This window comes from Tursiops truncatus, chromosome 2, assembly GCF_011762595.2.
Source record: "Tursiops truncatus isolate mTurTru1 chromosome 2, mTurTru1.mat.Y, whole genome shotgun sequence".
NCBI lineage: Eukaryota > Metazoa > Chordata > Mammalia > Artiodactyla > Delphinidae > Tursiops > Tursiops truncatus.
Genome location: NC_047035.1, coordinates 109,445,544 through 109,473,543, shown reverse-complemented (window position 1 = coordinate 109,473,543; position 28,000 = coordinate 109,445,544). Strand labels below are relative to the sequence as shown.

At 40.3% G+C, this 28,000-nt stretch overlaps 1 protein-coding gene across 7 annotated transcripts in view; it reads right to left on the bottom strand.

The window, feature by feature from the left end:
• The window catches only part of MAP2K5 (mitogen-activated protein kinase kinase 5), a 266,765-nt gene extending 249,217 nt beyond the window's left edge, over positions 1–17,548 (bottom strand). Inside the window, exons 1-2 of one of the 7 annotated variants that reach the window (XR_012330188.1) lie at positions 16,709–17,548; positions 10,352–10,400 (exon numbers count right to left, since the gene is read on the bottom strand). Coding sequence is in view for 6 of the 7 variants with exons in the window: in XM_073801166.1 (XP_073657267.1) it covers positions 10,352–10,400; positions 16,709–16,843 (184 nt within the window). In the remaining variant the exon portion in view is untranslated. The remainder of the gene's footprint in view (positions 1–10,351; positions 10,401–16,708) is intronic. The other 6 variants (XM_073801166.1, XM_073801165.1, XM_073801164.1 and 3 more) reach the window with 6 other exon arrangements.
• Positions 17,549–28,000: the final 10,452 nt, after the last annotated feature.

Here is a 28,000-nt window from a genome sequence, read left to right as displayed (position 1 = left end):
TCCTGCAGAGTTTCCCAACTCGATGTAAATCAGTATCATCAAGACACACTGTCTGAATATCTACATAGCTAGGAGCTGTCACAGTCACCACTGGTATTACCTACCAAGAGCTGCCTATTTTCAGTATAAAAGGCACACAATGGTCATTATCAGTAACAAAGAAGGCACATTCCTAGGGAGGTTACATATATAAAGGACTACAGAGAAATCTAGCATTTTCCTTCCCTCTTTTTTTTTTTTTAAAGCTACAGACTCTATAGAGCCAAACTGGGAGAGAAATGCCATTCTAATTTTGGAAACAGAGGGAGTTTCTATAGAGGTTCCAGAAACTAGTATTTTCAAGGTTAAGTCAAAAAGCTGTCATACAAATGCAGGAAACAAAGGGGAAAAAACAGACATTGTATAAAGGAATATAATGTTACATATGACCACACATGAAAGCACTTTACATTTTTTGTTTTAAAACCAAGTCAAATTCTCAATTTGGATGTGTACTAAAATGATTTGTTCTATGAAGTCCTGAACCTGATAAAATTTCCAGTCTGAACAAAGGAGCTTTTTATAAATATCATTTCTACACTAGAGCTAGCTACAGAGATGGTGGCTACAAAGGGTCAGATTATATTCGAATTTCAACATACACAAGATCTCAATAAGGTATTGTGCACATGGAATGAGGAAGTGCTTGGAGTTCAATAAAACAGGTGAAAAACCTTTTTATAATTTGTAAAGAGAAGGCACAGATTCCAGAAAAATCAGTTAAATCACATCTCTCTAAATCAGTAACAAGAACAACAACAACAAAAAGAATTCTCTAAGCTCTCAAAGTCAGGGCTTGAACCTTTAAGGCTACTTAAAACTAAAGATTCTCAAATTCTAAAATTCTATGAAATCTCTGAGGAATTATTTCAGTTACCGGAAATAATCTGGTAACTGTGAGGGAAGTCAGTTAGCAGACTAATCCCTTACATAGCAGTTCCATAGAAAGCAGCTATGAAACACTAAAGGGCACTTTGCTTTAAGTGGACAGAAAACTGAGGACAAAAGGCCAGAATAGCTTTTGATGCAAACCTAAAGTGCTGGAGCTGTCCCATAAGGAGACAAGGTAAGTGAAAGAGGCATTCTAATAAAGCCTGAGGATAAAATCAGGTTTATATGACACAGTGATTAATAGTTTTATGGATTAATAAGAGCCTCCATTTTATGTAGGTACTGCTCTCCTTTACAGATTGCTCTTTGGAGGACTGTCTGCTTCATTCTTTAATATCTGTAATTAGTAGTTTTAATGAAGACTCCTCGTTCTTGTCAGAAAGGAGACTGAGTTGGAAAAGTAATTACACATAAAAGAAGACTAATGATTCTGGCCCAGAGGCAAAATCCAAGCTATCAGATGCCCTCATGGCAACCCAAGAGCAAACCATTGGCCTTGATATTTAAAATGAGAATACACTTCTCTCTAAATACAAGGAATTCCAAGGAAGACATACAAATGGCCAACAGGTACAAGAAAAGGTGCTCCACATCTCTAATCATCAGGAAAATGCAAATGAAAACCACAATGAGGTATCACCTCACACCTGTTACATAGCTATCATCAAGAAGACAAGAGAGAACAAGTGTTGGTGAGGATGTGGAGAAATGAAAACCCTGTGTGCAGCAGGTGGGAATGTAAATTGCTACAACCACCATGGAAAACAGTATGTGATTCCTCAAAAAATTAAAACTACAACTACCATATGATCCAGCAATCGTACTTCTAAGTCTACATCCAAAGGAATTGAAATCAGAATCTAACAGAGATATCTACACTCCAATATTCATTGCATCGTTATTCACAATAGCCAAGATATGTAAACAACTCAAGTGTCCATCAATGATGAATGGATAAAGAAGATGTGTACACACACCCACCCAGACGCACGCGCGTGCGCGCACACACACACACACCAAGGAATATTATTCAGCCATGAAAAAGATGGAATCCTTCCATTTGTGACAACATGGATGAACCTTGAGGGCATTATGCTAAGTGAAAAAAACAGAAAGACAAATACTGTATGACAGCACTTATATGTGGAATCTAAAAAACCCAAACTCAGGGTTACCAGGGGCTGGAGGGTGGGGAAATGGGGAGATATTTGTCAAAGGGTATAAACTTCCAGTTACAAGATTAACAAAGTCTGGGGATCTAATGTACAGCATGGTGATTATAGCTAATAATACTGTATTACATACTTGAACGTTGCTAAGAGATCCTGAATGTTCTCACCACAAAAAAGAAATGGTAATTATGCATCAGGATGCATATGTTAGCTAACACTATGGTGGTAATCATTTTGCAATATGTAATGATCAAATCAATGCACTATACACCCTAAACTTATACAACATTATGTGTCAATTATATCTCAGTAAACCTGGAAAAAAAATTTAATACACAGTGAATTGAGAGGAATGAGAAGTTAGTGAACAGTAAGAAAGTAGAAATACATACCAAGCAATTTAGTATGACAATAATTTAAAATACTTTTCTGAATAAAAAGTTGTATATACACAGCCAGCCCATCTAGCAAAGACTCTTGTTGAGCCTATCAAACCGGATTAGCTATAAAAAGTACACTAACTGGAAACATAAATCATAAAAAACTTACTAAAATGGCACAAAGAGTTTCAAAGGTATAAATATGTTGAAGAACACTAGAAAGCCATGGCACGAAGTAGAGAGAAGCAGAAAAAAATAATTTGAACTCTTTTTGTCTTACACATGGAGATTCTTTGCCCTCTGACCAAAAAAGCATTACTAGATATGACCAAGAAGGCAGAGGAGGGGGGGGCACTCTGATACACTGGTTCACAATGAGAATTCCAGGCTTCTCCAGTTGCCTGGAGCATAGTAATATGATTTTCCAGCACATTAGGGAAGCAAAAGTAGAACCAGAAAGTCTATGTACTGGCTGGATTTTGTTAATGTCACTTAAAATGGAGGCAAAAACCCTAGCAAGATACCAAATAGAGTGCAGCAGATGGTAAACAAATATTATGAAGCAATCTTCACAAAATCTGCAGTGTATCACAAATATACAAAATGGCAGAGTTTGGGAAAAGACAATCATAACAGGCCATATGTTGTTAGCGATTTTATTTCAAGCAACGTGCAATCCAGAAGAGAAACCAAGAGGAGGAACATAAAGGTCCAAGAGCGGAGACACAGCCTCAGGTAAGGGGCGGTCAGAATGGCAAGCAGAGTGCCTACTGAGTAAACAGCACAAAAACATCAGACTCTGGGGAGCGCTCAGCCAAACGGCACCCAGTGCAGCGGCAGGGCTCAAGTGGTCTTTCTAGAAAAACAATTTAGCTTCTACCAAGGGCAACAGAAAGTTAAGGCAATACTGTACTTTATATGTCATTTGTCATATTACTTCAGTGCCAGGTAAGAAGAGTCAATTAGAACTACAGCAAAGGCATTTTTCTAAGGCAAGAGGAAAGAAATGAAAACATAACTGTAGAGGTTAAAAAGGCATCAATAGGAAATTACCAGAAAAGCTGTCAAGTTTAGAACCCTTCTCAGGTGTGGAATCTAAGATCTGGTCAGGACCAGAGGCCATAGTTTCTAAGGCTAAATCTTCATATCCATGAATTTTAATTTAGCTCCATGCCTCCCACCTCCTGACTCCTTCTTTACTTCTTTGCTTCCTTTTTCTTTCCAAAAAATATTCAAGTGCCCACTATGTAGCAGGCAATGTTCTGGACACTGGGGTAATAACAGTGGAAAAAGGAAAACCCCTTCCCTCATGGAGTTTACACTCTACTTGAGAGGCTGAAGGGTATGAGGGAGTGAATCATACAGACATCTGGGGAAAGAATGTTCCAGGCAGAGGGAACAGCTCATGCTAAAGCCCTGTGGCAGAAGAATACCTGGCATGCTTGAGAGACTGAAAGAAAGCCAGAGTAGCTGCAACAGATTGAGAATAAGATGGGGGAGAGAGACGAGTTCAGAGAAGTAATGGTGGGGCAGAGTTGGGGGAAGATGAGGAAGGGCAGGGCCTTGTAGGGCATGTTAAGGACTTGGCTATCACTCCTGAGTGACAAGGAAACCACTGGAGGGTCTTGACTGTAGTGATCTCACTTAACTTCTAAAAGGATCTCTTTGGCTGCTGTGTGGAGAAGAGGCTATATGGAGGCAAAGCAGAAACAAGGAGACGAGTTAGAGGACCACTGTCCTAGTCTAGGTAAGAGATGATGGTGACCTAAACCAAATTGAGGTTTTGAGCAGTCATCACATGCTGGATATATTTGCTTGTCCTTATTACTTCATTCCTTCAACCATCCATGCATTCCAGAAACACAAATTGAGAGTCTACTATGTGCCAGGTACTATGCTGGGTTTCTAGCAATTCAAAAATGAGCAGCATTATCTACCGCCCTCAAGGAACTAGCCTGGTGCTTGGGTAAAGGACTTAAACTTCTTAATTCTCATGTAAAACAGCCAGACTACTAACACCTACTATTACTAACAATAACTAATAAGACTACTACTACTACTAATAACTACTCTCATAAGACTAAAAAAGATTAGGACTTTTTGCATCGATGATATTTCAAAACAAAATTTCAATAAATTAAAGCTCTCTTCAAATCTTCTCAAATTCTAAGGATACACAATTAACTCTTACATGTTAATTTTTAGACTCAGTGTACATCTATTGCGAATTACAATTTTTCATTAACCTACCCAGTTTTTCTTATAAGCAACCAGTTATCTTTTACATATGCTATACTGTAAGAAAATAAAACTTCATTTTTCCCAGAATTTTTCCAGAAATTCATAAAACTGAAAAGGAATCTATTCAATGAAAAGTGAGTATAAAATGGTCATGGTTAAAGAAAAACAAATAAAATAAAGATTTATCCTATAGTCGAATTTTCTGAACCAAAACTCAGACACATGGTTTGACCAGTATGAAGATACTTACGAGGGCTATAGATCAGAATATGGGATGTCAGAGTATCATGGAAAAGTAGGGCCATATGGTATTTATAGGTATAAGTCAGTGGTTGTCTACATAGACTTAAAACATATCTTTCGGGCTTCCCTGGTGGCGCAGTGGTTGAGAGTCCGCCTGCCGATGCAGGGGGCATGGGCTCGTACCCCGGTCCGGGAAGATCCCACATGCCGCGGAGCGGCTGGGCCCGTGAGCCATGGCCGCTGAGCCTAAGCGTCCGGATCCGGAGCGGGAGAGGCCACAACAGTGAGAGGCCCGTGTACCGCAAAATAAAAAAAAATTTAAAAAAACATATGTTTCACGTCAACAGTAGATTTTACTGCCCAGCTACACCAGCCCAACAGTAATTTTTTTTTTTTTTTTTGGCGGTACGCGGGCCTCTCACTGCTGTGGCCTCTCCCGTTGCAGAGCACAGGCTCCGGACGTGCAGGCTCAGCGGCCATGGCTCACGGGCCCAGCCGCTCCACGGCATGTGGGATCTTCCCGGACCAGGGTACGAACCCGTGTCCCCTGCATCAGCAGGCAGACTCTCAACCACTGCGCCACCAGGGAAGCCCCAGCCCAACAGTAATTTTACAGCAGTAACTTGTCTAGAGAAAATCCAGGGAGAGGAACACATGTAACAGATATGCACAGGACACTCATTAGTGGGCACAGTTGATTTCCATCACCTCATGTGTTGGTGTACTCATTAATCTGTTAACGAAATTGTGAAAATCAGCAGGGATCTTTGGGCCTATATGAATGTCAAGCTCCTACAGCATACGTAGGGCCCACACATGCAAACATTCAAGATTTTTCATGGTTATGGAATTTAGCTTCATCTCAGAAGCGTTCTCACATCTGGGAAAAGACAAATTATTCAATAACCAGTATGGAATCAACTGTCTATCTGCTTGAAAAATAAAGCTGGATCACCACCTGACTCCTCCTTTCACCAAAATAAACTGAAAGATGGTACCAAAAAAAAAAAAAAAATCTTCTGTCTGCAATAAAAACACATGCTGTTTTATTAAAAAAAAAAAACAAATCCACACAAAAACACATACAAGCGTACATATTTATAAATGTGTGTGTGTGTTTAACCCCATTAAAGTAGGAAGAAAAAAGAATTTGAATTAATGTTTTTTCAACATCCTGGAATGTGGACCTTTCTAAGCATGGCATAAATCCAGAAGTCACAAAATATGACAAATCGGTTCTTGTAAAAACTTTAAACTTCTCCATGGAAAAAAAGAGAAAAAACGACCTACACAAGCTTAAAGGAAAGCAATAAACTAAACAAAAATATTTATAACATCTAAGACAAAGGGGAATTTTCTTAATATTGGAAAGCTCTTAAATCAATCAGAAAAAGACGAATAACCTAATAGAAAAATGGGCAAAGGTGATAAATAGTTCACAGAAATTAAATACAAATGACCAAAATATAAATGAAAAGATGCTCAAGCTCATTTATAATTGGAGAAATACAAAATAAAAATAAAACAATACTATAATAATCTTTTTCACATATCAAATTGACATCAACTAAAGAGTTTATTGGACTCGAGCTGGCGAGGGTAGAGAGAAATGGGCATTCTCAAAAACTGCTGGTGGGAGTGCAAACTGGCTCTACCTTCTAAAGAACAGCATGGAAATACCTATCAAAACGTAAAATATGGGTACTCTTTGTTTCAGTAGTTCCAAATCCTAGGAATTTATCCTACAAATACATTTCTACAATGTGGAAAGCCATAAGAGACAATGCTGTTGACTGCAGCACTTTTTCTAATACTACTGAAAAACTGGTAACATCTTAAATTTAAAACTGGTCCATCAACAGGTTAAATTAAGTCATACCCATAAAATTAAGTATAATGTAATTATCTAAAAGAAAGAAGTTGACTTGTACACACTGATGTTAGAAAGACGCCCAACACATACTACTAAGTGGGGACAGGGGAAACTAGTTGCAATCCAGTATATATTATGTATGAGAAAATTTCTGGAAGGATACAAAAGAAGCTGTTAACTAGGGAATTGGGAAGATGGGGACTTTTACTTGTTGCTTTATTTCGATACTGCTTGCATTTTTTTTAAAGATCATCTATACCTTCTTAACTAAAGAAAAAAAATCAGACACTATTTATTGAAAGGTAGTACTTTCATCTGTGCTCTTACTGTAAGGGAGAAAGGACCTAAAAGTGGTAAAAAAAAAAAAAAAAAAAAAAGGTTTAGGACCATCAGTCCAAGAGGTAAGTTTGGCACAAATGGGACTCCCTCCCCTCACTCACTCCTAAATCCCCTCGGAAACACCATCCCCTGGGATAGAAATCAGAAAGAATATAACCACTATACACCCTCTGCCCCCTTGGACGTAGGGCCCAGTCAAGTGTGGGAATTTGAATTTGGAGCCTGAATTGTCCACCACCAACCAATTACATCCCACGCCTGCGCAACTGCAAAAATAATCCCAAAAAAGCAAATTACTTACTAAGCTTTAGGTTACATGCATTTTAAAATTCTCTTTTGAATACGGACATATGTAACATTCCATCTTATTCAACAAGGGTATTCCTACACGGCACAGTGTACACTCGTCCCTCAGTATCCACAGGGTATTGGTTCCAGGACCACTGCCCCCCATCCATAGGATACCAAAATCTGTGGATGATCCAGTCCCTTATATAAAATGGCATTGTACAGTTTGCCCTCTGTATCCACAGGTTCCGCATCCACGGATCGGGCTGGTGTGGAATCCAAGGATACAAAGGGCCAACTGTACTAAGAAGAAAGCAAGAGTGAAATAAAACATGGTTTCTGTCACCAAGTCATTCAAAATCTGGCACACAACCAACCGGAAGGGAGGCCCAATAGGTTATGTTCTCTAGTAAAGTGCCCAGAGAGATTAACCACACCTGCGGGGATCAGAGACTTCACCAAAGAGACGGCATTTCTTAGAACTGAATTATCAGTAAGAGAACCTAACCTTTCCCCTCTTTTCCACTTACTCAACTCTTTTTCTCTATGTAAAACAGGTAAACCTGACACTGTCCTTTCTCTCGTGGCTTAATTCATATCACTAAATACAACACCTCTTTTGTATAAGTTAATGTTGGGTATACTTTGCAGTATTAAATAAATTACTGTAAATATCTTAAAGTTTTATTTATTCAGGAGTTGTTCCATCATACCATAAACAACTGAAAGAGCTCAAAAATTTCAACCAATTAGCTTATAAACTACATCTTTCCAACTATTTCTTATACATAGATTTCATTTATTAGTGAAGATCCTTGGTACAGAAAATAAGGTCGCCCCAGAACAATCACGAAAAAAGCCAGCCTAGGATTTTAAGTCTATAATGGAAAGTACACAATAATCTAAGCGCAAAAAAACAAAGAACTATTATTATTTTGTCTCTGTGTATTTTTGTTCTTATTCTTTTCACCTAAAACTGATCCAGATGCAGATGGGTATACGCTTCTGCCCTTGTTGGGGGAAAAGAAGGAACATGATCTCTAAGAAGTTAAACCTAGAAATTTAAACATTTTTTCTGTAATATTTTACAAAATGAGATCATACCATACATATTTTGTTTATTCAACAGTATATCATGAATATACTTCCATGTCAATGCTTATAATTCTCATTCTTTTTAGCCACTGTTTAATGCTTCAGACTATGGATAAATAATTTATTAATCCATTACTCTAGGCATTTAGCTTACCTCTAAATTTTTTGCTATTAAAAATAATTCCATGTCTGGCTTCCCTGGTGGTGCAGTGGTTGAGAGTCCACCTGCCGATGCAGGGGACACGGGTTCGTGCCCCAGTCCGGGAAGATCCCACATGCCGCGGAGCGGCTAGGCTCGTGAGCCATGGCCACTGAGCCTGCGTGTCTGGAGCCCGTGCTCCGCAATGGGAGAGGCCACAACAGCGTACCGCAAAAATAAAAATAATAATAATTCCAGGGACTTCCCTAGTGGTCCAGTGGTAAAGAATCTGCCTTCCAATGCAGGGGACGTGGGTTCGATCGCTAGTCGGTGAACTAAGATCTCACATGCCACAGGGCAACTAAGCCACAACTACTGAGCCCACCCTCCTCAACTAAAGAGCCTGCGTGCCGCAAACTACAGAACCCACGTGCTGTGAAGCCCAGGCACCACAACTAGAGAAAACCCGCATGCCACAATGAAGAGCCCACACGCTGCAACAAAAGATCCCGCATGCCACAGTGAAGATCCTGCGTGCCTCAACTAAGACCCCACGCCGTCAAAAATAAATAAATAAATAATAACTCCAGGGGGTTCCCTGGTGGCCTAGTGCTTAGGATTTGGTGCTTTCACTGCCGTGGCCCAGGTTCGATCCCTGGTCGGGGAACTGCGATCCCGCAAGCTGTGCGGTGCAGCCAAAATTTAAAAAAAAAAAAAAAAATTCCACAAGGAACACTCTGTTTGAAGGGCATTCAACACATGTGTAGGTATTTCTGTTGGACAGCTTCCTAAAAGTAGATCTGCTGAGTCAAAGGTTTTGAACATTTTATATTTTGGTAAGTATTGCCAAATTGTCCCCCAAGAGAACATAAATAAAAGAGAGGACAATTGTACTCTCTGTAGTTAACCATCTGCTTAAAAAACAAGAACAAAAAGGAAAAAATCATGCGGAGAAACTGTACATTTTTCTACGTGCAAAAGCAGACCACATCTTGGAGAAAATATGGGACCACAGTCATAGATCCTTACTTTATTCTTCTTAACACCAGAGCCCCTGTGCTGACTAAACTCTCATCTTAACATTACTCAGCCCATGACCTCCCTCTGGCTTATGTCAAAACCACTTTTCTAGTACACCCTGCCCCCACCCCTGTCCCCAAGCCAATTGTTTTGGGGGGGTGGGAAGGACTCAAGACCTGAAGTGTTGCTGCCATCATCTAACAGCCATGCCAAGCCCCAATAAAACAGAATTACTCCATGCAACGTTCACTTAAATGTTCTACTCTGTTGCTGTTTTAAAGCAGCAAAGGATTAAAATCTTTTAATCAATAATCACTGGCCTACAGGTAGTTTACACGTTTCATTTTGTCCCACATTATCATTACAGTGAGGAGCAAGAGCAGATAAAGGTCATGTTGGTAATTAAAGCTATATTACAGAAATATGAACACCCAAGATATGATTAAATAAGAAAATATTCCTCGGTTCAGTATCATCATTAAACTTGCATTAATTTATAAATATTTAAATGTACCATATGATGATCATAAATAATCTGTTTTTGTCAGTTTCTAAAGTAACGCAACCCATAAACCCTTTGAAAAATTACTGCAGAAAGAAACAGTCAAGAAAGTATACAAGCCAGACTTACATTCAAATGCTGTGGTTGTTGCTTCAGGCAGAACCTGGCCTATCACATCCTAAACAAAGAAAGAATAAAGGAACACAATTAGCCATCTTCTTTATTGCTAACATGCGGCAAATCCTAGAGGAAACAGGAGAACCTGGAAAATATTTTTGAAATGTTGGCATAAACTATAAAAACATTAGCTCATAATCACACTTAGCCCAGCAATCTAAGTCCAGAGTTTAAATCTCTATTCTGGAGCTTAAATCTCTATACTGGGGGTGGGGACCATTTAAAAAATCCTTTCCACTCTTTACTAATAACATAATTTTTTACTCTCGATTCAACAGCATAGACAATTACACTGTTGTGCATTTATAAAAAAAAATAGGTTTCTTCCATGGGAGGCTATAGAAGGAATGTACTGCTAGTAGAAAAAGAGGTTTGGGGAGTCAAGACTGGCCTGGGTTTGAATCTCAGCTCTGCACTAAACAAGCTGTGTGACTAGCAACAAATTACTCAACCTCTCTGAGCCTCAATTTGATTATCCTCCAATATGGGTCTAATAATGCTTACAGAGGTAATGTAAAAAGTATTAAATAATGTAATAAACATTAACATGAACTAGCCTAACACACTGTAGACCTTCAACAAATGCAGCTCTGGATATGTGACTACCAACACCTTTCCTTGCACTCATACTGGGAAGAGTTCAAAAAACAAGTTTCCATGATGATGATGTAAATCTACAATACTACAATACATTTAACACAAACAATTCTTATCAACCTTTACTCTTGAGCAACTAAAAAACATATTTAATGACACCGAAATAAAGTTAATCTAGCCTACAAAAGAAAAAGTGTATATAACCTGATATCAATGTTTAAATGAATCTATAAAGTTGAAAACACTTAAAAAATAGTCTACAGAGACAGCTTATTTAAAGAGGTACAGAACACCTTCGAGAAATCGTTAGTTCTGGGAAAAGTGACCCTCCATTATCTCCACTCCAACCCAAATGGTCTGGAAACCTCATTGTTCTCAGGGAGCTCTGCCACAACGTCCCTCCTGGGCCGTGCCACAAATGGCACCAGGCAGCCAGCTGACAAAGCCACTTGCAGTATTTCTCAGCAGGGAGCCCACAGCCCTTCCAAGCAGGGCACTTAGCAGGGTGGCGTCTGCAAATTCCTTCTGAAGGCAGTTCTTTAGAAGCTTTTGCTGCAGTGGCAATTTGCATAATAGCCTTGTCTCTACTGTGTATGTGTGTGTGTGTGGGTGTGTGTGTTTTAAATAAATCTGTGCATATAAAATTGATCAAAGGGGACTTCCCTGGTGGTGCAGTGGTTGAGAGTCCGCCTGCCGATGCAGGGGACACGGGTTCGTGCACCGGTCCGGAAAGATCCCACGTGCCGCGGAGCGGCTAGGCCCGTGAGCCATGGCCGCTGAGCCTGCGCGTACGGAGCCTGTGCTCCGCAACGCGAGAGGCCGCAACAGTGAGAGGCCCGCGTACCTCAAAAAAAAAAAATTGATCAAAGGGAACTATCTTAGGCAGCCCTCACTCATTAGAGCCAAAAGAGATTATTTTTTTCTTCTTACTCTAGTCTTAGCAAATGAAACAACTTTCTGTGGAAGTATTTGTAAAAGATTTTAGTGTTGAAAAAAATCCTTTCTACATATTTGTAGGCAGAAAGTATTTATTGACAGCTAAATGAAAACTGTTGAGCGAGTATAGAATACACAAGCAGCCAGTGTAACGCCTAAGAGTGTGGACGGGAGCCAAACTGCTAGGGTTGGACCTTGGCTCTGCCGTTCAGTCACTGAGTGACTGAATTTCTCTGTGCCTCCGTTTCCTTCTGTGTAAAAATGAGATCATAACTGTACCTACCTTGTAGGACTAATGAGTTAATATTTATAAAGTGTTTACAAGAGTGTCTAGCACATGGTAAGTGCAAGTATTAGTGTCTGTTAAATAAATAAAACAAGTCACTAATGACTGGCACATTACAAATCTTACCTCATAACGAAATCCTAAATTTCAGCACCTGACAATCAGTGGAGGATGGTCTTTGGTTCACTTACTTCATCCTTCCACAGCATTTACTGAGGATTAGCCAGTATTGGTTTAAAAAGGGGTGGGGGTGGGGGGACCCTCCACTGCCCCAACCCTCCAAGTCTAGGTTATCACTGCTTACTTCCAGACAACCAATCTTGAGATGTGAACCCTAGAGTATTAGCAAACTAATTTAGGATCCTTCCTACTTATGAATAGCAGAACCTGTCAAACAGCAAACTTCTAACAACCGTCTGAAAACCCTGCTGAGCAGCAATGGCCTCCTTTGCCCATCAACATAAACAAGGAGCCACACAAACTTTACAACTAATGCGGGGGGAGGAAAAAGAGAAAGAAAAAGCAAACCTGATTGAGAGAATCATGAGAATCACGTGAACACAACTGACCATCTTGTTCTGTTAAAGCAAATAAAGTGGGGCTATAATAATGACAAAGAGGTAAAACTCAATCAGTATCTCCTGGTCTTTTCTAAGCAGGCACATTTAATTTTATGTGTATTTTCCAGTTGTATTTTAAGTGACTTATTTCAAAATGACCCTGTCTTATTCTCAACATTTTACTCAACTTAAAGAAAGTTTCGAAAGAGCACATAAGTTCACATATCTTGTTGGTGATCATTTCTTGATCCTTTTCTTCTCCTTCCTTTCAATAAATCAGTCAAACAAATAGCAAACCAAAAATATAAATGAGCATCTATAACGTGCCAGGAGGATAAAGATTACAAAACTGTAGGCTACAGAAGAATAAGACTTGCTCCTTGACTTTAGGAAGATTATAATCTGTCACAAAGATAGAGACAAACCTAAAAGACTAACAAATCAGAGCACTTATAGTATGATAAAAGAGCCAAACAAAAGACATAAATTAGCAAACGGTAGGTGCTAACTCAGAAGGCAGTAAAAATCACGGTCTCAGTTAAGATAGAAGAAACTTCACAGATGAGGGGAAATCTGGGCTGGAACTTGGGAGAGAGGATTCAAACAGCAAGAGGAAAGGGGGAACATTCAGATCTCCTGCACAATTTTCCCCAAACTGGGGACTGGATTGCCACGGAGAAACACAGAAAGCTGAAAAACAGATAACCCAAATGCCTCTGCCTATGAGGACCAGCTGGGTCTACTTCACAATGCACCAGTCCCTAACTATTCAGACGAAGGACAAAGGCCCCAGAGAGGCCCAGTGACTTGCCCACAGAGTCCCAGCCATTTGATGGAATTGTGAATGGAGCCCTCAACTACTGACTCTGAGTCCAAAACGCCCTCAGCTCCAGCTGACTCAGTGACTACAAATTGCTTCTGGCTTCCGTGTCTGGTTCTGCCACACCAGCTGTGTGGCTTTAGCATTTTCCCCATCAGGGGTTCATGCTTCCTCATTTGAAAACCGAAGTGAGGAGAGATATCAGATGAAGGGGAACGTTCCAGGTTTCATTTGGCTTTAAATTTTAACGTTCCAAGCCAAAGATGCTGATGTGACTCTTGATTTTTTGCCTATTTCTCAATGAAGAGATAAGGTAAACCTGGAAAAGAGATCTAAGGAGTCCTCCAGGTTTTGAGCTTGCAGTTCCAAGAACTTGATATACAGCACCCATTGTCACGAGCCCTCCATGAGGCCTTCCCAACATAACACGCTCCACCTGGGCGTACCTGAGCAAGCACGTGGCACATGGCACGCTGAGCTCTCGATGGTGGGACCATTTGTGCAAAGTTTATTTTTAGGCCAGTCATCCTTGAGCCAATGTACAATTGAGAGATGCCCAGGCCCTATCCCTTCTGCTGCAATAACAACACTTACAGAGCACTTACTATGCTCCAGATTGTTGTAAGTACTTTACACATACCAACTCCACTAGTCCTCAGAACTCTGTGAGGTAGGCACTACTTTTATCCCCCCAACCCTATTTTTGTCTTTTTACAGATGAAGAAACTGAGATACAGAAGACACTTGCCCAAGTGACTCTGGTAAGGCTTACGATGTAAACGCAGTCAGCCTGGCTCCAGTTTGTGTTTTTAACACTGTACCATTCTACTTCAAATAATACCTTCTGTTGTCTCAAATGAGTAAAGTGAAAGAAAGCTCTTGTCTTTCTCATCAGAGACACAATCTCACTTAATCTTTACAAGTCTTTGAGGCAGGTATCATTATCCCTAATTTACAAGTAAAGAAACTGAGGCTCAGAGAGGCAGAGTGACATGCCTAGTTAGTGGGACGGTTTACAATTAAACACAAATTTCTTGATTCAAAACCTAGTGTGCTGTCCACAAAACCATAACGGTGTGCATCCTCTTTGAAGCTCCCTCATTAAATAAATATTTCAGGGTCCTATGAAGCATCGGAAACAGAGAGGAAACAGAGGTGTCCGTCTCCTCCAGAAGTTTACCATCTCGTAGAGGAGACAGACAAAATTAGCACAAAACCCATATACTTTGCCAAAACAAAGTTGTGGAAACACAGAGGAGGGGCATGTGACCAAGACCAACACAGAGGAAAAGCCAAGCTGGGCTTTGAAGGACAGGTGGGAGTTGGCGAGCTGAAGACAGAGGCCCAGTGAAGAAGGCCTGGGCACCTGGGAGAACTCACGGTTAATTCTATATATCTGGAAGACAGGATGCTCATGGGGGTGTAGTGAGAGATGAAGCTGGTGCCAGGCAGGTACAAGCCAATCAAGATGGGCCCAGAGGGGCTTCCCTGGTGGCGCAGTGGTTAAGAATCCATCTGCCAACGCAGGTGACACGGGTTCGAGCCCTGGTCCAGGAAGATCCCACCTGCTGCGGATCAACTAAGGCCGTGAGCCACAACTACTGAGCCTGCGCTCTAGAGCCCACGAGCCACAACTACTGAAGCCTGCACGCCTACACCCTGAGGTCTGCAACAAGAGAAGCCACCACAATGAGAAGCCCACGCATCGCAACGAAGTGTAGCCCCCGCTCACAGCAACTAAAAGCCCACGTGCAGCAACAAAGATCCAACTCAGCCAAAAATAAATAAATTTATTTAAAAAAAAAATATATATATATATATGTGCCCAGAGGACCACGCCAAGGAGTTTGGGCCTTACCATGAAGGGAGATCCATGTGCATGTGAGCGTGTGGAGAACTCTGGATGCAAAGAGAAGGATGGCATATGTGTACAAGATCGGAGGCTGCTGGTTTACTCCAGCTTCTGCACTCCTTGTGCAGACACCTGAAGATCTGTATGTTCTAGGTGGTCAGTAACATCAGAACTCACAATGACGGTACAGATCAAATTTTGATTGAGTAACCTATGACAACCGAAAACCACATCCCAGATCTTCCTCTTCCCCCAAACCTCCATGCAGCCCCATCTTATCCTGCAGGTAAGATCTGGTATAGATCTGGTACTTGCAACATGCTCCTTGGTATGTCAGCTCTGCCTTTGATAGCGCAGTTATTCAAAATATAAAATGGGCACGATGTACTCTACCTCACATGAATACTAAAAGCTGAGAAGTAGTACTACAGCATGTGGAAATAAATACCAAGTAAAGTAAGGAAATCTGAGTTCTGGCACTGACTCTCCCACTCACAAGTAACATGGCTTTGGAAAAGCTATTTCACCTCACTGCTCCTCAGTAACTATCTGCAAAAAAGATCAGAGGGCTCAACAGGCCACCTCCAAGGTTATCCTCTGCTCTAACATTCCATGATTTTATTTGAAATATATTTTGAATATTTATTATGAAAGTAAGACTACATCATTGACTCTAAGATGCACATTTTCCCCTCTATTTTAACATCTCTGAAATTGGGTTTTTTACGATGTGTGGCATGTCATAGTTTAACAGGTCGCATTTTTTTTCTTTCTCAGCGGTACATAAAATAATATCTTAAAACTTATGATGTCTTAGGCTTGCTGAAACATGATTGGTTAGAGTTGCCTTGTTTCCCTTTCCCACTAGCTACCAAGTTTAGAGAACTCAGTAGAAAGACAGGCTGGAATTTGGCCAGGGACATTCCAAAAAATCCTTGAGAAAAACTCTCTTCTAGATTCAGCTTTCTGTATCCCAGTTGGTTGCTTCTGTGTGTTATGTCCCAGCCCAGGCTGTGAGTTCCTTGAGGGCAGGGGTCCAATGTGATTCATCTCTACTTCCCCAGGAACCTGCACACTTGTCAGATTTCAGTCTATACAATTAATCAATGCTTGTGGTGGAAGAAATAAAACTGCCCCCATACGAGGCCAGCAATGGCCACTAGCTCAGGCCACCAGGGTAAGATTTGGTGATCAAGGTGCTTACTGCCCTACAAATCCCTGCGCCCCCCTCGCTAGGGACACTGAGATTAGCACTTACCAGCACATCCCTGAAGAGTAGCTGCGGCCCAGAGTGCACTGTCCAGTCCACGGCTCCACTATTTGGAATCTTGATGCGAATCACCAGCACCTGGTTCTCCATGGCATGGAAGGGGCCAAGGGCCAGCCACAGCATTACAGGTTAAAAGGGCTCACATCCTGGTAGGGGGGAACCCCCTGGCTCCTGGTTAGGCGGGGGCTCTTAGAGGTGACAAGGGGACTGAGGGTCAGAGGACAGAGGGGGAGGAGGAGTGAAGAGAGGAGGTGGTCCGGAAGAAGCCCGCAGGCTCGGAGCCAGGCCCAGGCTATATGGGGTTGAGGGATGTCTCCCTGTGAGCGTGGACGGAGCAAGGGGCAGGAGCCAGTAGGAACTAGCAGAGATCAGAAGGTTCTGGAGTTGGAAAAGAGAGCAAACGGCATCTTGCAGCTCTCTGCCGTCTGTGTGGGTGTGAGGGGACAGCACAGAGAAGACGCCGTTTTAGAGAGATACGGCGGCAGGTGTCCACTCCTCCTTAAAGAAGCGGGGAGGGTCCCCGACTTGAGGCGACTCAGTCCGGGGCTGTTAGGAAGGAGCCCCAGGGCCGCCGGACCACAAGAAAGCCGAGGGGGCCCTCCGCGGGAGGGTCGGGGGCGAGTCCTCTGCCCCACCCCGAGCCAGAGTGCACGGCGCGCGCGACCCAGAACCTGCAACCCGAGGCCGCGCGTCCCGGCGGCGGCGGCGGCGGCGGCAGGAGGGGGAAGGCGGCGGCAGGAGGGGGAAGGCGGCGGCAGGAGGGAGAAGGCGGCGGCGAGGGCACTGTTACTCCGGAACCAAAACGCGCGGCGCCGGAACCCTGGAAGCCGGCGAGGAAACCCGCCTCCCGCGGCGCCATGTTGGAAGAGGGCAGCTCGTGGCCGGCCCCGCCCCCGCTCGCCGGTGGGCGGGACCCGAGGAGCAAGGGCTTGGCGCCGGGGTCGGAGTGAGGGGACCGACTGGACTATTCAGTCGTGAGACCCCACCTCCCCTGTCGCGAAGTGACCACCCATGGCGACCGGGTGAGAGCCCTTTCTTTTCCCGACCCTCATTAAAGACAGCGAGGTGAAAACATTTAACAAAAGAAGGAGGAAACTGAACTAGAGCAGGGGTCCGCCAAAAGCCGATTGATGGCTTAGGATGCGTTGTTTCCCTGTTCAGAAGACTAGAAAAATAGAACTGCCCCTCTCGTTTATTCCTACTTTATCAGGCCCTGTACCTAAATATTCGTGGAGGTTTGTGCATCAAATGATCAAGAGCAAGGTTGTCTTTTTTTCCTTCTTCCAAGTCACAGATCCGGAGGATCATCTTTCTCCCAAATGAGCAAAGCGAGTGTGGATTTTTCAGTGAGGTCCGTTACCCCTATGGTTACCCTAAAATAGCAAACAGCGCACTATTCAAAAGCAACAGTAAAGAAATTCAGTGAAGAGTTTAACTGCCTGGGTACAGTTGCAGTAGTGGCATCATCTTTTCTTATTAAACCTTTGAAAAAAAAATATCCTAGACAGTCCATAAACTTTCAACTAGATACCAATGTTTACGCAGTGATATCACAGGCAGTAGCTTGGTTATTTTTAAATTCCTTCTTAACCTCAGATTTTTAAATGCATAATTTTGTTCATCTATGATGCCTATACAGAAGTTTGTTTACAAACTGCAACGCGTAGTTTCGTCCTTTACCTCTAAGAAAAGTCCACATATCACTTTACTTTGAGGGGCTGAATTTTGTATAAATTCGGTGGGAGAGGAGTGTCATTCCCCTCTCTAACAAATAGTTGATGAATGCGAGAGAAAAAATAATTTAAATACTGGTCAGTTTGGGTATAATATCAGTTTTTTACTGCATATTTTCTCTACCTGCATTCCTTTTTTCTTTTGGTAGTCTCTGTTTTATTTAGTTATTTATTTATTATTGATTTATTTATGGCTGCGTGGGTCTTCGTTGCTGTGCCCAGGCTTTCTCTAGTGCCGCTCGTTGTGGTGTGCGGTCTTCTCCTCCACGGCACGTAGGATCTTCCCCGACCAGGGCTCAAACCTGTGTCTTCTGCATTGTCAGGTGGATTCTTAACCACTGCACCACCAGGGAAGTCCCTACATTCCTTTTATATTTAATTTGAAAGTCCATTGTAGAAGATAAATTATCTCTTTTCAGTTATTGTAAATGAAGAGCTTAGGTAGAAATTCATTTAGTCAGATCCTCCAGGTAGTCAAAGAATTGCCCTTTTCCGAACACTTGCACTGCTGGTGGGAATGTGAATTGGTTCAGCCACTATGGAGAACAGTATGGAGGTTCCTTAAAAAACTACAAATAGAACTACCATATGACCCAGCAATCCCACTACTGGGCATATACCCTGAGAAAACCAAAATTCAAAAAGAGTCATGTACCAAAATGTTCATTGCAGCTCTATTTACAATAGCCCGGAGATGGAAACAACCTAAGTGCCCATCATCGGATGAATGGATAAAGAAGATGTGGCACATATATACAATGGGATATTACTCAGCCATAAAAAGAAACGAAATTGAGCTATTTGTAATGAGGTGGATGGATCTAGAGTCTGTCATACAGAGTGAAGTAAGTCAGAAAGAAAAAGACAAATACCGTATGCTAACACATATATACGGAATTTAAGAAAAAAAAATGTCATGAAGAACCTAGGGGTAAGGCAGGAATAAAGACGCAGACCTACTAGAGAACGGACTTGAGGTTATGGGGAGGGGGAAGGGTGAGCTGTGACAAAGCGAGAGAGAGGCATGGACATATACACACTAACAAACGTAGTAAGGTAGATAGCTAGTGGGAAGCAGCCGCATGGCACAGGGATATTGGCTCGGTGCTTTGTGACAGCCTGGAGGGGTGGGATAGGGAGGGTGGGAGGGAGGGAGACGCAAGAGGGAAGACATATGGGAACATATGTATATGTATAACTGATTCACTTTGTTATAAAGCAGAAACTAACACATCATTGTAAAGCAATTATACCCCAATAAAGATGTTAAAAAAAAAAAAAGAATTGCCTTTTTCCACCTGCACTTCAGTCTTGTGAAAAACAAACCATTTGTTCAAGGTCCCCATGCACTTTTTATTGAAAGTTCATTTCCTATTATTTGAGAAAATAGACCACAAGGCCAGAGATTTTCTATGAACTCATGATTTGTTAAAATGGTTTTTATTGATAGTACTATGGGCAAAACCAACTCAATTTGTACTTTCAATTCTTTTGGATATATACCCACAAGTAGAATTGCTGGATCATATGATAATTCTATTTTTAATTTTTTGAGGAGCTGCCATGTTCCACAATGGCTGCACCATTTTACATTCCCACCAGTAGCCCAAGAGTTCCAGTTTCTCTACACCTTCACCAACACTTGTTATTTTCTATATTTTTGTTAGAAGCCATATTCTCATGAGTATGAGGTGATATCTCAAAGTGGTTGAGATTTGCATTTCCCTAGTGATTAGTGATGTTCATCTTTTCATATACTTGTTGGCCATTTGTATATCTTCTTTGGAGAATTGTCTATTGAATCCTTTGCCCGTTTTTAAATTGGCTTATTTATCTTTTTTGTTATAAAGTAATTTTTAAATGAGGAAAACTAACATTTTACTACTATAAGTTCAGAGATGTTTTCTTTCATATCTTTTTACATTGCTCCCAAACTCCAATCCTTAACCGAGAATCTGATCCCTTCCCACTGCTTCTCAGATACTATCCCAGTCCAAACTACCATTACATTTATATTATATTTCTCTCTTAAAGTTCTGTTTCCATTCTTGCCACTGCTACCAATGGTCTATGCTCAACCCAATTACCAGGGTTAGAATACCAAGTCACCCCTTTGGTTAAAACTATTCTGATGGCCTCCTAACTTGTACAGAATAAAAACTAAAGTCCTTTCCTTGACCTGCAAAACTCTACACAGTCTGCCCTCCACACCTTCTGGCCTTATGATCTCTCAAACGTCATTCACACCAGCCTCCTTCTTACTTTTCCTTGAACATATCAGGCATCCCACCTCGGGGTCTTGCATTTGCCCTTTCCTCTCCCTGGATTGCTCTTATCCCAATATTCACATGGCTCCCTTCCTCCTGCAGATCTTGACTTAAAAACCACCTTCGTGTTGAGGCCTTCCCTTAGCACAGTCTTGAAAACCAGCCCCAAACCCACCCCACCCACAGATGCGAGCACGCAGGTGTGCACAATTCCTGGTCCCCTTCCCTGGTTTACTTTTCTCCTGGCCCTCACCACTGTCTACCATGCCACATGTCTCAATCCTGTATTTGTCTCCTCACTAAACTGTAACTTGGCGAGGGAGGGACCGGTATGTGTTTTATTCACTGCCATGTCCCTAGTACCTAAAATAGTACCTGACACACAGTGGGCACTTTAATAATATTTGTTAAATGAATGACTGGATTTTGAAGGCAAAGTGGGTTGAGTAATAGGAATGCAACTACCATGTGCATCTCCTGCCTGTCTTGAGCCGCAATTGCTCCTTGGCCTTTCCACAACCACTGCCATCGTGGAGACTGAGACCACAACAATTATAGACTCCCACTGAACCACAAACTTTATAACAAATGTTGACTGCCTCCTGTGTTCAAAAATTCCACTTGTCTTCTTCAGTGCCGGGTGTGGGTCCCTGCATATATCATTCAAATATTTGTTGATTTGGGGGTTTTTTGTTTCTTTCTTTCTCTTTGGCCACACCACGTGGCTTGAGGGATCTCAGTCCCCCAACCGGGGATTGAACCCGGGCCCCAGCAGTGAAAGTGCCAAGTCCTAACCACTGGACCACCAGGGAATTCCCAATACTTGTTGATTTTGATTTAAAGGAATATGATGAGAATAGAGGATGAAAACAGTAAGTTTCTAGTGGAGAAATCTTGCAGACACCATCCTAACCAAGTGATCAAGGTTAACATCACCAGTGATGTGATGTTGCTGTCATGTACTCTCCTATATGATGCAACAAGAAGGGCATTTGACCTGTGGGGTCTTCTTCCCCAAACCCATAACCCCAATCTAATCATGAGAAAACCATCAGACAAACCCAAATTGAGGGACAGTCTACAAAATACCTGACAAATACTCCTCAAAACTGCCAAGGTCATAAAAAACAAAATGCAAAGAAACTATCACAGACCTGAGGAGACTAAGGAGACATGACGATGAAATGTATTGTGGGATCCTCAGTGGAATCTTGGAACAGAAAAAGGACAGTAATGAAAAACCGGTGAAATCTGAATAACATCTGGAGTTTAGTTAGTAATAATGTACCAAAGCTGACTTTTCAGTTTTGACATAGGTTCAATGATTATGTAAAATGCTAACATTAGGGGAACCTGGGTGATGGGAACTCTCTGTACTATATTTGCAACTTTTCTGTAAATCTAAAGTTATTCCAAAGTAAAAAGTTTTTTTAAAAAATAAGTTGCATTTCTACACACTTGTAATAATGTCTTAGAAATTTTAATTTGAAAAAGATATAATTTATTGTTATTACAATAACAACTGAAAAATAAACATAAGCATTTTCTTCATAGTGCTTAATATCCATTAGTTTAAAAAAAGGATATGAAGAAGCATGGACAAAAGTGGTGGGACTTACCTGGTGGCGCCATGGTTAAGAATCGGCCTGCCAATGCAGGGGACAGGGGTTCGAGCCTTGGTCCAGGAAAATCCCACATGCAGCGGAGCAAGTAAGGCCGTGCGCCACAACTACTGAGCCTGCGCTCTAGAGCCCACAAACCACAACTACTGAGCCCAAGTGCTGCAACTACTGAAGACCGCCTGCCTAGAGCCCATGCTGTTCAACAAGAGAAGCCACCACAACGAGAAGCCTGTGCACCGCAACGAAGAATAGCCCCCGCTCGCCGCAACTAGAGAAAGCCCGCACGCAGCAACGAAGACCCAACACAGCCAAAAATAAATAAATAAAATAAATAAGTTTTTAAAAAAAAAGTGGTAAGAGGCAAAGCCTTGAAAGTGTGATGGGAAAGTCTGCTCTTTTGTGTTGTGGCAGGAATGGAAAAGAACAGTGGGAGCAATTCCAGCACTCATGCAGAAGCAGAAGCAATAGTTCAACAGATATTCATAGAGCGCCAAGTATGTGCTATGGATTTTAGATGCTGTAACATGAATTAATTTATTAATTTATGATGTCATTGGATTTAATTTCTATGTAATACATTTTCCCTCAGGTAGAGTAGGCTGGTGTTCCTACAAATCACTTAAGCTTTATTTCCCTTTTTTGATGGTTTAAACATATCTATATTCTTTTCTTTATATTAACCAACAAACTATATCTCACATTTTTGTGGGGCTTTAGAGCTTGCAAAGCATGTCTCCCTTTGTTATCCTGTGCATCGTACGGTAAGTATAGAGTAATGATTAAGAATTTGGACTCTGTAGACAGGTTACAGGGACTGGAATAACACTCACCATGTGTGACATTGAGCAAGACTTCTTGGTTTCCACAGCTTAAAAATGGGAATAAAAATAGGATTAAGGGAGCTAATATGTGTAAAGTGCTTAGTCTAGGACCTGGCACGAAGAAACAATATGTAAGTGTTAGATAAACTCCTTATTGTATATATGGAGACACTAAGAAGGCTCTAATTTTTCTCAATTATATTCAACCAGAAATGGTATAGCAAGACTTAAACCATATTTTTCATCTCCAAAACAAGGTTCTTTGTATTACACACATAGTGGAACAGCAATAAACATCAAGCTAAATCAGGCATGAAAGAATGATAATAAAATTTCAGAGTTAAAGGAAACTTACAAAATCACCAATCTAATCTTCTGCCCAATTCAAGAATTCTCTCCACATTTACCTAAGGAATTGTCATACAGCCTCTCTGAACATCTCCAATAACGGGACTCACTTCCTCAAGAGGCACCCCATTCCATTTTTTGCCAAATCAATTAAAATATTCTTCTTGTCTCCTTGTTACCAACACACTATTTCTAGTTCTGTTTAAAAAGAGTAAGTCTAACTCATCCTAGTAGTTTCTGATTAATGTTTCATTTCACATACTTCTACACATCATCCTGTTTGACTTTAAAATAGTAAAATTCCTGTATGAGAAAATAGATGGCACCTCTTGAGATGCCTCAAAAGGATAACGCAACAAGATTCCAATCTTTTATTTTTCAGAAGGCATGGAACAGTGTAAGTTTGTTCATTACACCTGAGATAATATTTCAAAATTTGTTGCTGTTCTTGTAAAGAATCCATATGATTTCCAATTAAAGTATCCTTTTCTTAAAGCTCTTAAAAATGAATGCATGTTTTCTTTTTAATTTTGAATCATCACATGTTCATTTGACATAGAGCCTTCATTATATGACAGATACTGGAAATACAAAAATTAGTAACACACTGTTCTCTTCCAGCTGTGTACAGAAGTAGTCTTTTTCAGTATGGCTTGAATGGACCTTGGATATAGATTCAGAACTACTAGATTTTGTTGACAGGTAAAATTAGTATTGAATAAAATTTGCCTTCAACATGGTCAATGCAAAAGATTTGTAGGATGAATGAATGACTGTTGATTTTTAATGTAATCTAAAAGTAAGTGACACTATTTAGATTTTAATTCAAACTTTGAAATTCTTGGTCCTTTCATTTTATAAAATTTGGATATTTGAAAGCATAAGAAACTAAAATTTTGACTTTATCTCACAGTCAGAGCCTTAATACTATGTGTAAAGAAAGATTGCAAGATAATCTACTTTTTTTTTTTTTCGTTTTTAATTTTGGCTGTGTTGGGTCTTCCTTGCTGCGCATGGGCTTTCTCTAGATGAGGCAAGCGGGGGCTACTCTTTGTTGCGGCGCGCGGGCCTCTCATTGTCGTGGCTTCTCTTGTTGCAGAGCACAGGCTCTAGAGCGCAGGCTCAGTAGTTGTGGCACACGGGCTTAGTTGCTCTGCGGCATGTGGGACCTTCCCGGGCCAGGGATCAAACCCATGTCCCCTGCATTGGCAGGCAGATTCTTAACCACTATGCCACCAGGGAAGCCCTAATCTCCTACCTTTATGAATTATTTTAATCCAATTCATAAATATATACATTTTTTGAAATAAAAATATCCATTTTCCTTAAATGGAGTTTTAAATTCACATCTATTTATTAGAGTACGGATTTTTATTTTGTATATTTTTATTTTTCCTTTAGGGTTAGGGTAGACAACTTTTTAGATCTGATTTTAAGTTATGCACTTATATGAAAATAGAGTAAAATGAATCACTTTGTGGTTAATAAATTCAATATTCTGCTTACAGACAGCTTGTTATAAAATTACTGATATATTCTAGCAAAAGCAGTAAAGGTTATGTCAAATAACTACTAAAAAAATCATACTATGTAGCGTTAATGATGTTACCTTAACATACCAGCTTCAGGGGCTGCATAATTGTTTCTGCCAACCCATAAATTTTTGAGTAACAACAAAATTATTGTGATTTTTCTTACTAAATAATTCATACATTACAAAGAATGTATGTAACAAGGTCCATGAATCACTAAAGCATATAATGATCATATATCTGATGACATATCTCTTTTCATAAGATGAATTCGAATAGATTTATGTATTTAGGTTAACTAAAAAATACCGAGTTTATAAGGTTCATAATTCTATCAACAACAACAAAATACTTCAAATCTTCCTTAAGAAGTACATGATTTGCTTTTAAAAACTGAAAGCTTTTGTTTATCAAAATCCTTGTTTAAGCTACTTTTCATGAAGTTTTACAGCGTTTAAATTGATATCATAAATATTACTGAAGATAAATTAATAATATAATGGAGTAGTACAATGTTCATAAACTGTATTTAAAATGATATAAGTGCAACTAAAATAGCTATAAGCAATACTATATAAAACCTCATTCTAGTAGTAGCTGATATTCTTTATCTAGCAACTAGGATCTAAAAGAGGATATTTTCATTTACTAACATTTTACATACTTTTCTTTGGTCTTATCTTTTTTAAGTTTTTAAAATTAAAAAAACTTTTTGGCCATGCCTCGCGGCATGCAGGATCTTGGTTCCCTGACCAGGGATGAACCCATGCCCTCTGCAGTGGAAGCACGGAATCTTAACCACTGGACTGCCAGGGCAGTCCATGGCCTTAAAGTATCTCAAACCAAGTATACCCTTTTCTCAATGCTACTAAAAATGATCCCAAATGAGATCTCATCTATTTAATTGAAACTAGGTTTCACGAAATTGAGTTATTAGTAATGAGGTGGATGGACCTAGAGACTGTCATACAGAGAGAAGTAAGTCAGAAAGAGAAAAACAAATACCGTATGCTAACACATATATATGGAATTTAAAAAAAAGAAAAAAGGTTCTGAAGAACCTAGGGGCAGGACAGGAATAAAGACACAGACGTAGAGAATGGACATGAGGACATGGGGAGGGGGAAGTGTAAGCTGGGACAAAGTGAGAGAGTGGCATGGACATATATACACTACCAAATGTAAAATAGATGGCTAGTGGGAAGCAGCCGCATAGTGCAGGGAGATCAGCTCGGTGCTTTGTGTCCACCTAGAGGGGTGGGTTAGGGAGGGTGGGAGGGAGACGCAAGAGGGAGGAGATATGGGGATATGTGTATATGTATAGCTGATTCACTTTGTTACAAAGCATAAACTAACACACCATTGTAAAGCAATTATACTCCAATAAAGATGTTAAAAGAATAAAAACTAGGTTTCATACTAAAATTTTTAAAATTCCAAGAATACAACATACAAAATGATGTTAATGTTTTACCTCTTTTAATTTCTAACATTTTTCTAAAGTTATTTTCTATAGAAATTATGCAGTCAGTTATATTTTATCATAGTAATAATGAATCCTTTACTAATTTTTAAATTTTATTTTTATTTATGGTGAAATACACATCACACAGAAATTATCATGTTAACCATTTTTAAGTGTACAGTTCAGTGTTATTAAGTACATTCACATTACTGTACCACCATCAATATCATCTATCTCCAGAACTCTTTTTATCTTACACAATTGAAACTCTATACCTATTAAACACTAACTGCCCACTTCCCCTCCCCCCTTTACTAGTTTTTTAACAGCTTTATTGAAAGATAATTCACATGCTATACAGTTCTTCCATTTAAAGTGTACAATTCAATGTTTTAAGTATAGTCACAGAATTGTGCAACCATCACCACAATCAATTTTGGAACAGTTTCATCACCCCCAAAAGAATCCCCGTGCCCATTAACAGTCACTCCCCATTTCCTACCAACCTCCCCAGTCCTAGGCAATCACTAATCCACTTTCTGTCTCTATAGATTTGCCTATTCTGGACATTTCCTATAAGTGGAATCACACAATGTATGAGCTTTTATGATGGGCTTTTTTCACTTAGTGTTATGTTTTCAAGAAAGCTTTGCCAATGCTGTAGCATGGATCAGTACTTCCTTGCTTTTTTTGGTTGAATAATATTCTGTTGTGTGAATATGCCAAATTTTATTTTTATCCATTCATCAGTTGATATTTGTTTCCACTTCTTTGCTAGAATGAATAATGCTATGCGCACTTGTGTACAAGTTTTTGTGTGAACATATTTTCAATCCTCTAGGGTATGTATCCTAGGAACAGAATTGCTGTGTAATATGATAACTCCATGTTTGATATTTTGTGGAACGGCCAAACTTTTCCGAAGTGGCTGCACTATTTTACATTCCCACTAGCAATGTATGAGGGTTCCAACTTCTCCACATTTCATGCGAACACTTGTTATTATGTCTTTTTGATTGTAGCCATCCTAGTGGGTATAAAGTGGTATCTCATTGTGGTTTTGATTTGCATTTCCCTAATAGTTAAACGCCTTTCATGTGTTTAGTAGCTATTTGTATAATTTCTTTGGAGAAATGTCTGTCCAAATCTATTTTTCAATTGGGTTGAGTTAGAAGAGTTCTTTATATATTCTGGCTACAGGTCCCTTTATCATATATATGATTTGCAAATATTTTCTCCCATTCTATCAGTTGTCTTTTATTTTCTTGATAGTGTCCTTTAAAACACAAAAGTTTTTAATTTTGATGATGTCCAACTTAACTTTTTTTTTTTTGTCATTTACCTTTTCTAACATTTATCCTTTCCCCAAATAGGAGATTTTTACAGAAGGCAGTATATGAAATCACAGTTTCTTTACTAGAAAGCTAACTGAACTTAGAAATACACTTACTAGGGGCTTCCCTGGTGGCACAGTGGTTAAGAATCCGCCTGC